Consider the following 15,940-nt stretch of genomic DNA (forward strand, 5'->3'; position numbering starts at 1 on the left):
TACTGTACATTAGTGGTGGGATTGGTTTTAATATTTCCCAATCAACACTAAACAGGGTATGGAGCCTGTAAGAAACTCAGCAGGGGTCTCTGTCTGTCTGTGCGCATGCATTTTGATCTCTGTTTCCTGGCTAAATATTATGGAGGACACCACAGTTCACACATTGATGAACTACGTAATGCTGTCTGTAACACACACACACACACACACACACACACACACACACACACACACACACACACACACACACACACACACACACACACACACACACACACACACACACACACACACAATTATATTAGCCCTTTTTTCTGCCAATGTAGTCGTCATGCTCATTAAACACACACATTTCTGTGTTGCCACTGCTATTGTACAGTAACTTTCTCAACTGCCAATGGGGAGCCCCCACTGGGAGGATGTAGTGCCTCTATCCTACTCCTCAAATTCAACAAACTCACTGTCCCAGCCCACTGGAGTCAGTAGGACAGTAGCCTCGCGTTACCAGACTGTTGCCTCCGCAATTTCCAAACGCTTCATCATAACAGTCTGGGCCAACGGAAGAGGTCTCATGAGTATGCGATAAAGCGGAAGTGGAGCCTCCTCTCCACTTCCGTTTCGTCTTCACAGTCGCGCAAATGTATTCTAACATAAATATAAAGCATCTAAGGCTATAGCTTGTTGCTGTAAATGTAAAGATATTTTTAAATATATTTTCGAGAACGGAAATGGCAACTTCCGTTACTATAGTCCCAGACTCTAATATAGCATTCCTTACTCAGCTCATGGGGGCTATAGTCCCAGACTCTAAATAGCATTCCTTACTCAGCTCATGGGGACTGTAGTCCCAGACTCTAAATAGCATTCCTTACTCAGCTCATGGGGACTGTAGTCCTAGACTCTACATAGCATTCCGTTTCTCAGCTCATGGGGGCTATAGTTCCAGACTCTACAGTATATAGCATTCTGTTACTCAGCTCACGGGGCTATAGTCCCAGACTCTACATAGCATTCTGTTACTCAGCTCATGGGGGCTATAGTCCCAGACTCTACATAGCATTCTGTTACTCAGCTCATGGGGGCTATAGTCCCAGACTCTACATAGCATTCAGAGATTGTGGAATAGTTGTCTGGCTACGCGAGCCTAGTGGGACAGTGACCAAGATGGCCCTCTCTCTGCCCGGCTTCCCTCCCCCTAATGGCCAATTGTATTTGTATAAATAAATGCTCAGCCAAGCCAGATGCAAAGCATCAGATGCTACAGGTGGGCCAGGGTGGGCCGCGGACCACCCATATAGAGAGCTGAACCACCCATCGATTTTTCTTTCTTTATAAATACATAAATATAAATTCATAATGTCTTTCTTTCTTTTTCTTTCTGTAAAATGTTTTTGTTGTGTTTTTTACATGATCGTCTTATGTGCGTAGACTAGCCTTTTTAAAGGACCACTTCACCACTTTTCAACGTATCTTCATATAGTTGGTCCTCACTAATGTTCATGATACAATGCCACAACAAAGGAGGGCTGTGCCGCTGTGGTCAGTTCAGGAACCGTCCACCAGTGACATCATCATTAGGCAGATTTGTTTTTAAAACAAGATTTTTTAAATCGAACGACTGACATAGAAACATAGCTTTTTCAGAAAACTGTCATTTTCAAACAGACATTTTTAGAATCTGATCTCAGGTCAAAATGGGTTAAGGTCTAGGCCAAAGGTTTTTGGCCTAGACTATAGGCTGCGAGTTAAACACTACATTTCCCAGGCTCCCAGCAAGACTTCCACTTCCTGCTCACAGCGTGCTCAGCGGTGTGACTGCAGCCATGTGGAAAGGTTTACTTTTTATTTCATTCAACTTTCTCGTGCGCTTCTCGAAAAACGAGCGCGTGGCCACCACGCACACGTGCTGCGTGTGTGGTGGACCAATCTAGCCATAGTGAGGCTAGATTCTAGGATTGCATTTCTGGCTGTGCCACTGATACAAAGTGTCCTGTTTATGTGTTTACTTACCAATCTCCTGAGCGATCTTAACAGCATCGTCAATCGTCTGCGATAAAGGGAGAGTTACATTATCACACACGTCAACAATGAAGCCCTACAACTGAATTCTAATGTACTAGATTTCAGTAATTTTTTCCACAATAGTCTCTGACCAGGTAAAAGTTAGTATGCTTTCTCCCAAATAACTTAAATAGATAAAAGGAGGTAAAGGTAAATAAATACCACATATTTTTATAGGAGTCGGAAAAGAATCCTGTTTGTTTTCCAAGAGAAAGAGCTGTGTCCAGACTGCTGGTACAGATGTCTCTGTACCAGCATCACCACAACCAAAAAAATAAAAAAACCTTTTTTGCAATGATGAAAATTGATTATATTCACAGTTCACACTATCCATCCTTTTATGCGTGAATCTGGTTTGTGTCCGAGCATAGGCATGGCAACGCCCCGCCTGCCTGTGATTGGCCTGCCGACACTGCCTGTCTTGACTGTCCTCCGAGACGCGAGGTTACTCCGTGGTGAGATTGAGAAATAAATAAAACAACAACAAGAGAATGACAGCTTGGCACGCGCGACAGAACTACTTGTACGTTTTATTTTTGTAGAAGAGGCAAACTAATATTGTTTATGCCGTTTGCTTTGATTGAATAATTGATTGAACATGCACTCCGTAATATGATTTGGGTGTGTTCTAAATAAAGTGTTGATTATCGTGTATTAATCTAATTTAGTGTAATAGTATTAGTTAACTATAAAGGGATAAAGATGAAGAGAAAATATACCTTTTTATAGTACAATAATGTTTGAAGTTTACAAATTACACAATAATCAACACAAACACTTTATTTTAGAATACACACAAATCAAATCATAGTGCATGTTCAATCAATTATTCCATCAAAGCAAACGGTATAAACAATATTAGTTTGCCTCTCATCTTAAAACTGTTTAGTAGCCATAAACGTCAAGACGTCTAATTGCCTATTAAGTAATGGATGCCACGGGCGTCAAGACGTCTTTTATTTTCATCCATATTTTGAAAATTCCTCTAATCTGGTGTACAGGTGATGACATGCACATAACATGCATAATATAATTACAAATTATTTCTTTCTTTATAATGGGAGAATTGGCACTCAGAGCCTAAACTGGTGACCACCAGGTGGCGCTGAAAGATAGAAAGAAAATACTGTACTCGGTAGGCCAATCACAGGCTGGCGGGGCCTTACCATGCCTATGCTCGGATGCAAGCGAGATTCACGCGCCTTTTATGAAGAAAAAGAGCGCTGTTTAGACGCGACACCTCCAGACATGGTTGTGATATGCCCCATAGTCTGTACTGCTGTCTAGGGTGGAGGATGTCATGCACCCACACATGACCAATTTCAGCACCCTCCTCCGCCAAAAGACAAGTCTTGTCTGGGATTGGGATATATCACAATCTTGTCCTGGAACTCCGTCTGGACGAAGCCCAATTGAAAGTTTATTTCAGGCTAAAGAGTGCTGGGCTGGGCTAAAGAGTGGTCAGGTGCGATGGCGAAAGTAGACAATCAAGTGTCCATCCTTGAAAGCTTCTCTGCAAATAATCAATTGCGTAATCTGGATTCATTTCACATCTATTCGGTAAGGTTCTTTCCGTAGTTATAATTACGTTATAATTATAAATATAGATTGTTAAAAAAAAAAAAAAAGTTCCACTTGGCTGAAAAAAGCACACTGACCGGTGCCTTTCAAAAGGTGGTCATAGGTTTTAATTAATGATTGGACCTTTTTTTTTAAGGTGGATAGTGTAAACCAAAACTACAGCCTACAGTGGAATTAAACACATCAAAACATTTCATTATAGATATACATAATCATTTGATCATTGTTTGGGTATTTTTTGTCTCAAGACAGCCCCAAAGGACAATGTCAGTGTATTAAACCATTCTAGCCACTAGAGGGCAGAGTTGGTTTCAATGCTTTCTTGAAACCCTCATCAGAAACCCTAGCGAGCGAGCACCACCTGGTCAAGACATTTGGAAGGCGCTCAGATCCAGCAACTCACATTATATGAACTATAATGTTAGTGTAATGAACCTTTTGTCAACCAGCAACAGTAAGCGGCCAGCCAAGTACTTGTACAATAATTAAATAATATACGCTGCAGAATATCCTAAGTAGCTAGCAAGATGTAAGGCAATAGTTACGCCTATTGCAACAGGTAATTGTCTCCACCAGCCGAATAGAAGGCATGGGGAGAGTATGTTTGCACTCCATCCATGTGTGTGTGCACTTAAAAAAATCTTCCGAATCAGCTTCATGGTGACGCTATAACAGGCCAATTCATGTTTTTACCGGCTATAACTGCACCGATCTGTGTGTACATTATGAATACACAGTTACGTGTTATATATTTATTTTTATTGCCCCGTTATACAACCACCAGTTTATAAATAATATTTTATATTACTCCAAACATCACAAACGCTATTATCCTGGTGGAGACCTGATTCTGTTTCAAAATGTTTTTAATCAACAATATTCCACAGATTGTTCATTTCCATTGTATTGCTACCCTGCGTTATTCAGAGATCTGTAAATAAAGACACATTCAAATTGGAGCTATATTGCTGAAATGTGTAATTGAGCAAATATTAACAAAGGTCTCCAATATCATGGATGTATGGGCAATATGGAGACATTATATATTGATGATTGGTCCAATATGAAGTCAACTTAAATCACCAGCAGTCACTTCAGAGTCATTTTAGGCTCTCTTTTTTTTATTTAATGACCCGGCAGCTGCTCTGCTGGGTCATGAAATAAATAAGAGCCTACGAGGTATTTTTGTTTACTGGATTCTGTTCAGAGCCGTGCACCAATAAAACAACCCACCTGTCTACATGGACGAGTGCTCGTATTCCTTTTTCAATTGGTATGAAGGCCATGCTTCCATTGAATGATGGAAAGTACTAATTTTACTAATTTACTAATTTTTACTAATCAGGGATGATGGAGCCATGGATTACAGAAGCGGCTCATATGCGTTTGGATAAATATAATATTGATGTTTTGCATTTGTAAGGTTTTTGTGGCTGTTTGCGTATTATGGGTTATGTATATGTTGCTAGTAGTATGAATATGTTGCTGGAAGTAATGCTGATCATATACCAAGCAACATTATCTCTAGGTTGCTAGGCGAGCGATAAAACCGGAAATGTACTGGAAGTGAAAAGTCTTTCTCCATCCGCCTCAATGTAAACAGATTTTTTCAAATGCATTCATCTCTGAATCTTTTCCCAGATTGCGTTTTTTGATCAAAACAATTATTCACGGCTCCATAACTAAAGCACAGGTTACAACATGTATGTTTCGGGTGAAAGAAATTTGTGTTTGCTTCACACAGCCGTTGTTTACTTCCGGTTCACGGTCCGGGACCGTTTGGCATTCAAAATAAGGGCCTGCAATGAAAAGACTGTGGCAGTGGCGGAAGAATTAATTAATACCTGGCAGGGAATGTATTAAGATACCCGATAGCCTACCATAATAATAACCATAATAATCTGAAGCCTATTTAGCCTAATGATCCTAGTCAATATTATATATAATACCAGTATAAATCCGAGAGTGTGTGGTTAGTAGTTAATGTACAGTATGTGAATACCTTGACAACTCCATCAAAGCCTGGTATGACGTTGACCTTGGCAGCCTTGGCGATGAGCTTGCTCTCAATCTTATCCCCCATAGAGTGGATGGCGTGCGTGTCTGGGCCGATGAATGCCACCCCCTCTGCCGCCTAAAAAAACCCACACAAAAGCATGATATTAGCGCTAGACATTAACCACATGAACGCTAGCGTTCCAGTTCCGGGCATGTCATGAAAGTAGGCAAAAAAGCTCTACAAGCTCACAGTCACGACGCCCTGTGAACTTGTAGATTGACTACGGTATTTTTCTCCCAAGAGATCCTAGTCAACCCATTAAAACCGGATGTTTGTTTTGTGGCTTCCGCCTTTATTGTATATATTTTTATGGAGGTACAGACAGTAGAGATGGGGGGGGGGGGGACATGCAGTAAAGGCCATCGGGATCGGGAGTCGAACCCGCGGCCACACTGCCAGACTGGATTACCAGCCAAAGGTGCCTGGACCGCTGAGCCACGGCCCAGGCCATCTTGAAAGTGTTTGATTTTTATTAGATTTATTTATTTTAATCCTTTTATTGCCGAAAAAGGTTGAGAGCAACTGATTTAGAAGGCATTTTGTAGAATCGGCCTCAGAACTTATGAGTTAAGTGTTCTTTTTTTGTAATTCATCTGAATGAGTGAAAGTGACCACTGAGCAGTCAGGGCAGTCAGATCAAAAACATGTGGTTGTTGACGGGTTCACTGTTGCATCATCCAGGGATAAACAATGCAAAAGCTTTTTCTTTTATTTTCCTTTTTATATGGAGAATATTCGAGGAAGAAAAAAAGGCCTAATCATTTGTGTTTGATTTGGTGTCTTGAGTACTTGCGACTTGGGGGGCAGAAGACACTGTCTCACACACACACACTCTCTCGCAGTCAGAAATATGTCCTCAGGGAGCTAATGACTAATTAGAGATCACATACATTAGCATGTTTAACTGCACTAGTATGGCCTCTGGAGATACAGGGTGAAAGGAAAACGACCATTTTAAGATTACCGGTCTGCAACATTGAAATACGTCCTCATCCTGACCAAAATGTATTTATAGCAGACTGTTAATCCACCTAGCTATAAAATTGTGCCAATGTGCCAAAAAAAAGGCATTTTACTGAACGTTCCCTTTGGGTTTTTGTATTATTGTTCTTGGTGGGATAGAACTTTCTTACTTTTTTTGTAATGGTCTTGCTCGAGGCCAATTGCAAGCCAGTTGAGTGTGCTGTTGCTATGCAGATTGGATCCCAGCTTAGTGCTAATATAGCCCCATTAAAGTGAATGGAGCCAGCAGTTCCCATACAGGACAATAGACAGCAAACATCTGACCACCGTCACTGATGCATTCAGGAAATGTGAAAAATAAGGCAAGCTGGGGAGAAAAGGTCCTAGCCTGAGGCAAAAGATCTAAGCAGTACCTAGTTACATCAAACAATCAATCTGTAATAAAGATAACATCTGATGTATGAAAATATCCCTTTCAGTCTTATACTGCTATACATAGAATATTGATTTTGCTACATTAGCAGCAGTTCACCTTTTCTGTGGCAACATGTCAAATAACTCAAGAAAACTTCCAACAAACTTAGGATAAAACTCAAACTGCAAGGACAAGCAGGACAAAAATAATTGCCTAAATGTATTCTTATTTTAACACAGTAATGTTAATGAAATACTGAAACAGAAACTGTGAATCATCAGCTTAGCTTTATCTGAAATACATTTCCATTGCGAGATTTTTAAAAGGCCAATGTCAGTTAATTATATTGCTTGTCCCTTACAAAAAACACACATACAATGCCCCACCAATTACATAGTAGAAGGTGGAGTATGTGTGTTTTTGTCAGGCACAGTGATGTTGTGAATTTTCACAATTTAATCACAATTAAACTGTCTGAGCTGCCAATCTATCAGCCACAAACACTCACTCTGACACACAGACACAGTGTGCCGCCATTGTACGAGGTGCAAAGTCTGCAAACACACAGCTGCTGGGTATTGACAATCACCCCGATGGGGGTGTTATGTTAGTGTTGGCTGTTGTATGGCTGTTTACGCTGTTTACTTAGCCTAGAAAAGACACCTTGACAATGGTTGATACCAGTGGATGTGGAAAGAAAAAAAATTAACAACCGGGTCCGGGTGCAGTACTTTTACCAAGGCTGAATGAGAATGCAACATAGAACACATACCGTTTGTGACTTACAGACTCTCTCGTGGCACTACCAATCCAGGAATTGGCTATGACCCGACTACGGATAAGCGGTTGAAGATGGATGGATGAGGAGCACAATGGAAACAAGTCCTCAGGACTTTTCTTTAGCCTAAATGTCTTACTATACCTCTGTGCTTCTTCTAACTAACAAAGTATTAAATTAATCAATCAAAAAGTTCCTTGTATGTGCATTGTGCAAACATACATGCCAATAAAAAAAAAGATTCAAACCGGGTTTGCTTAAACTCTTAGGAACCAGTAGAATGCTTATTTATGGATTACACCGTGTTTTAAGTTGAACAATATGTCCACACAGGCCTTCCTTTAAAATGAAAATCATTCCCAAATAACATACATAATCTTTTCTTTTTTACAGTCAGTCAATGCATCACCCCCCACTCTATCCTCTATTCACCTTCAGGCTCTTTCTCATGCTAAGAGGGTCCTTACCCCCAATTTACCCCCGACACACACACACACACACACACACACACACACACACACACACACACGCACGCACGCACGCAAGCCCAGGGCAATGCATATGGCCCTGGGGAGCGTTTGCAATGCGTAAAGCTGCACTAACTGTTTCCCCACTGTCTGACACACAGGGGGCCCCATTCAACTGCTAATGTTATGACATCTCCGTTTCCACACACACAGAAGGCCCTTGATGGCCATTCATACACTCTTTTACACACACGCGCACACACAAACAATGAAAATTGATGGCCAATTCACTGACCTGCCTTATACATAGCCACCGACTGTACAATACATACTGTAGCTCAAGTCGTAAAGCAAAAGGTAAGAAGCATTGTGCACAGGACGTGTGTGATTAGCATTACGAGTTGCAATTTCTCATGTAAGCCTAAACTGGCCTCCCCTTTTTGAACACTACTGTAAGGCAATTTAACTACAGAAAATCATGACTTAAAATAAAAAAATAGCTTCTTCACAGATGAGCAGCAAAACCGTGATACACTGGGGTTCTCAACGTTTTGGGCTGGGGACCCCTGGAAATGCTTTGGCCATGTCTCACGCCACCCAACCCCAATACAAACTGACCGCTTTAATAGAGAAAATACATCAAAAAGACATACTGAACCCAGATATAATCATTAAGGGAAGTTTATGCATGTACTATGTGTACTATGTAGACTCTTAATTTCCAGCCATTCGGTTGCAAAAAAAATCTCTCTTTTTTTTGAGGGGCGCTAGCCCCTCCTATACATTGGTTTACTGTTTTTTTCTTTAGTTCAATGATTGTTTTGTAAACGCCATTGACAATGAAGGGGAAATGTAGTCATAATTTGCCATTTATGTCATATTGTGTCTTTATTGTTAATGGTGTTTAATGTTTGTTTTACATCGCCACTACATCACCTAATCAACATGTTAGACTTTAATATATTGGCACCCCTCACTTCACTCGGACGGGTGTGATGTTTTTCAATCTGGGGACCCCCCCCCCCAAAATAGTTTGGTGACCCCCTGAGGGGTCACGACCCCCAGGTTGAGAACCCCTGCACTAACATACCAGTTAGAAAAGAGTAACCGATTACACAACTGACGTCATATTGGGATTTAACTGCACCCTCTATACTTAATATAAAATAGCAGATATACAAGCTTGTAGGTCTGCTATTTTTGAAAAGTTGTGAAAATGTGGTGCAAATCTTTGAATATATATTTCAGAGCGAACATTTTTAACTAAAATATTTGCTTCTTGGGGGTCCCTGGAACTACATATTTGACTTTACATGAATATATAAAATCTGTGCATATACAATATACAGTATAGACCCCTCAAATATCTTACCTACATTGTTCAAGTGACATAGTTTGTTTATGCTTTTTTTTATTTATTGGAATGACAAAAATCGCTATATCATTTTGCGTTCTGGGTCTCCCAGGCAGTCACCATGAACTTTGGGCTGGGTTTAGAGCATCTCAGTGGGGACACAGGGGGCTTGGTGACCAGGCGAGATTGCGGGACTGCCACAACGCAACGGTTACCCTTAAAAACCAGGTCAAACCAATAACTTAGAATCAGTCTTAACAGTATAGCGTTAGAAATACAGGATAATAGGTCAAAAACTCTGTCTAAAACTTCCAAACCTTTGCATAAGACTGCATGGTTGTCAAGGCTAGGTCCACCCATTCCAGACAGTCATCTAATTTACCAACTAGTGAACTAGTAGTAACCAATGAGGATCATAATGAACTAAACAACGCAACGGTTACCCCGTAAAAACTAAATTTCATTGTAACTAAGATATTCGATAGAAATTCATCATTTTCTACTGCCATATTTAGCCAAAACGCAAATGAGACATTTGCGGGACATGCAAAGTATTGCAAACTGCTATACATGTGCTCAGTGCGAATAAAATAATATATTGCACTGCGACCGCATGTGTACAGTAGTACATATGATATTTTTGGGCCATGTCATAAGACACTTTAACTAATACTTTGTTTATTGGGGTAATACTCTGTACTTGGTCCACTCTTTCCCCCCCTCTACAACAAATCTCTTTGCCGAATGTATCTTATCTACTAGCTCAAAACGTTAGGTCCAACAGGTTAATTTACAATTTACAATTTACAATTTAGGCATTTAGCAGACGCTCTTAATCCAGAGCAAGAACAAAAGCATGGGAATACATCACATGAAAGCATTTATCATGAAACATGCGTAAGCTAAGAAAGTAACAGTGGAATATCTATATAATGAAACTATACATATATACTACTATGCTATACATATGTACTATGGCGTGCTATGACTATATACAATGCAATTATAGTGCTGTCTACATAACATGCTATAAGTCTGTATCAAATGCTATCTAAGTCTACGGAAGTGCTATCTAAGGGGGTAGGGTAAGTGCTATGGGCCATGATGGAGTCTGAAAAGGTGGGTTTTCAGACTACGGCGGAAGATTGGGAGTGATGCTGCAGTTCTGACTGCAATGGGAAGTGCATTCCACAGTTTTGGAGCCAGAAGGGAGAAGAGTCTGGGACGTGTGGAGCATTGTCCCGGCGTTAATGCACTGTACTCTCTGTACAGCGCATATAAGGCTAGTTTATGAACTGACACCTATTTATTTCCAGCTGTGTCCCCCAGTGAAGTTTATTTTATCCTTTAGCTTTCTGGGTTTGTGTGAACACAAACATTGGTGTGTGATTTTTGGGGGGCGCTAGCTCCTCCTATCTCCTCCAGCTTTGTGAAAACACAAACTTTGTCCTACGCAAACATTAAATGCCATTGACAATGGATGGACAATTTTGAGTGTTTGTGTAAACAAACATTGTGTAACACAAACATTGAAGACAAAAGTGAGGACACAACTTGTGATTGGCCGGAATGAGATGTACGATGATAAGAGCGCCCCTCACTTCACACGGGTGTGATTCTTATAGTATCGTTGGCCAAAGCATGCGTCTGTGCACCCTAAAACATTTTTTAATTGTTCAACTAGCCAATCTACTATTGACACGTTGTGAGCTTGTAGACTGGCCATTTTAACTATTCAATTTCTTTTTGCAAAATAGTTTAAAAAAAAAGGCAAAGAAGTTTAGGGATAAGGGGTTTAGCGGTGACGAAAATGTCTTATCAGCAGCCTTTTGGCAGATCTTTGTTTTAAAGCCATCCTTCACCTTGACTATCACACCTTTAACAGATAACTTTACATCACAGAGGGGGGCAGACATAAGGAAAAAGGGACTAATTAGGAGTGTTTTGTTGCTTACCAGTCTCTTGGCAAATTCTTTATTTTCAGACAGAAAGCCATAGCCAGGGTGAACCTAGAGAGAGCGGGAGAGAGGCCCTCATCAGTGAATGGTTTGCAATGGATTTGAACACAGAAATACTTCTTTCCATCATCTCGCCGCTTAGTCCCTCATTTCTTCCAATGTTTGTCTCTTCTACTCCCCTGCAGTCCAGCCTAAAGTTTACCAGCAAGGTACAAAAGACAACATTGAAACCTGAAACCCTTCAGCCCTTTCTCTCCCTCCATTGGACGCCTCTCTCATTCCTACTCTCCCCTACATTGCATTTCAAACACTTACTGTACAATGTGTTCCACTGAATCCACTGGTGGAACTTCCTCGAGCCTCCACCAATTTAGGCATTTATATTTATCCAGCGCAACTGACGGCCGAGCTACACCAGGCTTTTCGCACGCGTTGCCGTTTACACATACACGCGAGCCCCGCATGCGCGCACTTAAAATAGGACTGGACCTATAAGTGTGTGCGAGCGTGGTAAATGGTAAATGGTGCATTTATATAGCGCCTTTATCCAAGGCGCTTTTACATAGATTGTGCATTACATTCACCCATTCACACACCGATTGCAGCGGAAGCCATGCAAGGTACCAACCAGCACATCGGGAGCAAGTTGGGGTTCAGTGTCTTGCCCAAGGACACTTCGACATGTAGACAGGAGGAGCCGGGATTCGAACCGCCGACCCATGGATCATTGGACGACCTGCTCTACCTCTTGAGCCACAGTCGTGTGTGCGTATACGCGTAAACGCAGCCTGAAAAGCGTGGTGCCTCTGTAATATGATTATAGGTAAACCAATAACTTAGAATCAGTCTTAACAGTATAGCATTAGAAATATAGTTTAATAGGTCAAAAACTCTGTCTAAAACTTCCAAACCTTTGCATAAGACTGCATGGTTGTCAAGGCTAGGTCCACCCATTACAGACAGTCATCTCATTTACCAACTAGTGAACTAGTAGTAACCAATGAGGATCATAATGAACTAAACTAAACTCACAGTGTGATCTCATTTAATGCATTGTGCCTTTTTCTACAGCACACGTTAACCACTTAAACCCCAAGTTCCACTCCTTTCTCGCCTCACCAAAACATTCTTTTGCCAAATACCATATAGTGACATACCCAGAACGGCAGGGTTCATGTGGTTAACACAATCCATGCCAGTACACGACAATAGAAACGCAGACCAGTGGCCAGCGTTTCTATTGTAAAAAATAAATAAAAATAAGACGCAAAATTACGTCTCCAATCAGAGAATCCATTATCATGAGAAGACAATATTGTTTCTACTATTCATTCATAATACTGCGAAGCCCCTTTAAATTAAATTAAAGATTCTGATTAGTGTTTAATCATTGTCTTGCACATGCATGTTGTCCATCAATCAAAACTGCAATGAAGTTGTTGTAATTGATGGACGCATAACATGCGATATTTCAGTTCAATACGCTGGAGCCTTGATATTCCTGTGCGGAACTCATGGACAGATGGCTGGCGGCATGTGCTTACAGCCTGGGCTCCGGTGGATGTGACAGCATCCATGATGGCGTCCATGTTGAGGTAGCTCTTGTTGGTGGGAGCAGGGCCGACGCACACGGCCTCGTCAGCCATCTTTACATGCACCTAGAGTCCAACATATGCAGTACACACAATCACTGTATTGAAAGTTTCAGTTTCAGACACACACCATCTCAACAGTTACATCGACATGTCTATTAGACACACAAAGACCATATCAGTGTCACATAGGCTATTTGTTTATATTGTGTGTAACTAGAAATAATACAATTTAAAAATTCTAAATGTATGTTTCCTGTCTGATTATAACCTCTCGCTAACTGTGTGGGCACACAGTTAGCGCACACACACACACACACACACACACACACACACACACACACACACACACACACACACACACACACACACACACACACACACACACACACACACACACACACACACCCCATGCTGGGTGAGTGACAGACTTTGTCACCACAAGGATAAATCCTCATTAACATAAACATCTGGAACAACAAGGTAGCAAAGTTTGTTTGTGAGTGTATGGGTGGAGGGGGAGGTCCACCGAACCGTTCTTTGGGTCTTTAGGAGGCCTTTCCATGCATGTGTGAAAAGAAGGAGGTACTAGGCCAGCCCCACTTATCATTCCAACTTTGCATTTGTCGCTTTTAAAGACAGATATGCAAAGGCTGATATGCAAAGACAATTTTTAGGCTAAATCTGTTTATTCATAGCATGTGAGAAAAATGTGTTGAAGGCAGAGAACATTTGTGTAAGTTGGAAAGAGCTGCTAGATCTCAACTCACAGCACTAGAGTCTACATCGCTGTGTACAGCCACCGTCTTAATCCCCATCTTCTTACATGTCTTGATGACCTGAATGAACCATAAATACAAAACTAAATGTTAGACACTAGACATTGTTATAGGAGCAACACCATAGAACCATGGACAAGAAGAAAACAAAAACAATGTGCTATTTTGCTGGGCGTTAAAGGTCTCAATATTAAAAAAGGACAATAAAGAAATGTGTATTTCACAGTTCTTCAGCAGTTCCAGATCCCTCCGTTGAAGTTTGTGTCTCATTACTACTGTAGGTCACCGTTATTCTGGCCGCAGTGGTTTTAATCACAAAATGGTCAATATGCTGCAGCCCAAAAAAAGTACTGTCTGAGCCGATCTCACCCTGCAAGCAATCTCCCCTCTGTTGGCTATCAGGATTTTATCAAAGGTCTGTGGAAGGAGAAAACACACAGATTAGCTCTGCAACGCATTTCAGAAACCTCACTCCAACAAACCTCTCACATTGGAATAAAGCTTAACACTATAGTGTTAAGCTTTATTCCAATATGACTTTCTTAAATTTCCATTCTTAGCTAAGAATGGAAATTTAAGAAATGTTATAGCTGAAAATAGTGCCTGGAAGCTAATACAATTCAAACACATAGTATTACTGATTAACTACACAGTGATATTTCGCCCCAATTTGAGTAAATTATTCAGTACTAGTTGAGCAATGTTTTTAATGGCACTGGAGCTTTTTTTTTAACAGATACAAAATCAAAAAATAAAGCCATCAAAATAAAAATGGTCTTATATTTATGTATGATATACTGCTACTGTATGCCCAAAGTTGTAAATAGACGTTGACATGATGGGCTATTCTGAGCCTTTGTTGAGAGACAGAAACACAGTTAGTTTAATTCAGAGTGTGCAACAGGGGCAGATCTACAGGTGGGCTTGAAAAAACATCCAGATTTGTCAGTCATTAGACACGTTCTGTAATCTGTATCCGGTGCCACTGGAGTACATGTGGAACTAGTACCTGTATGCTTGTGTTATCCCTTTACCATAACCATTTACCATTGCTTACTACCTGTACTGTTAACAAACCTGCTAATAAGGCATTCAATCAATCAAAACACTGAGTTCACACAGGATTTACAGTGTAGCTTCCCCCCCCCCCCCCCCCCCTCTGTGTCCTCGCTAACCGCCAGAGGCTACAGAGCCTTTAGCTCAAAGGGGAACTCAGGTTAAGGAGGTGAAATCTTGTTTATGCTGAGTTTTAGGGGAAATGAGGGTTTCCTGGGATCATTAGGAAAACAGAGATAAGGCGGATAATAAGAAAGAAACAAAAGAAACGGCAGTGGCTCATAGAGCGGCCGTCTGGCAGGCAGAACGTTCCCGGTTCGATCCCTGGCTCCTGACTTCAGTTTGAAGTGTCCTTGAACAAGACACTGACCCCACACATTCCTTGCATAAGTTGCCTTCACCATTGGTGTATGAATGTGTGTGTGGATGGTTTAATGATCATAATCTAACATATATTGTAAAACGCATTGGATGAAATGAAACAGATTAAACATCAGAGCAAAGCCATACCTTCTCTTCAGGGTCATATACTGTGGAGTATTGTGCCCTGCCTGCCACCACACAGTATTTGGAGTGGAACGAAGCATGCTGCAAAACACAAATAGTCATTATTACCCTGTGACTAGGGTAACAATATTTTCAATGTCCCAAACTGGGACCCTTAGATGAATGTGCATATTCGTGCATGCACATTCATACACAATCACATGCGTGCACATGTATACAGGCAAGGCACCATAAACATTGCATACAGGGCGGCAAATTATTTTGACACACCTCAGCATTGAATACAGACACTGTAATGCCGTAAGGCATTGTTCATGTTTTTTGATTGGTTAGTGGTGAGCGTATACATGAACAGAACATGATAATCAGC

At 41.0% G+C, this 15,940-nt stretch overlaps 1 protein-coding gene across 1 annotated transcript in view; it reads right to left on the reverse strand.

Moving 5' to 3' along the window:
* Positions 1-15,940, reverse strand: part of pcca (propionyl-CoA carboxylase subunit alpha) — a 30,444-nt gene that overhangs the window by 13,483 nt on the left and 1,021 nt on the right. Inside the window, exons 2-8 of the mRNA XM_083774611.1 lie at positions 15,574-15,651; positions 14,377-14,424; positions 13,999-14,067; positions 13,181-13,294; positions 11,634-11,687; positions 5,645-5,776; positions 2,011-2,047 (exon numbers count right to left, since the gene is read on the reverse strand). Coding sequence (XP_083630737.1) covers positions 2,011-2,047; positions 5,645-5,776; positions 11,634-11,687; positions 13,181-13,294; positions 13,999-14,067; positions 14,377-14,424; positions 15,574-15,651 — 532 coding nt within the window. The remainder of the gene's footprint in view (positions 1-2,010; positions 2,048-5,644; positions 5,777-11,633; positions 11,688-13,180; positions 13,295-13,998; positions 14,068-14,376; positions 14,425-15,573; positions 15,652-15,940) is intronic.

Source organism: Protomyctophum parallelum, assembly GCF_964188405.1.
Source record: "Protomyctophum parallelum genome assembly, chromosome: 10".
NCBI classification, from domain to species: Eukaryota; Metazoa; Chordata; class Actinopteri; order Myctophiformes; family Myctophidae; genus Protomyctophum; species Protomyctophum parallelum.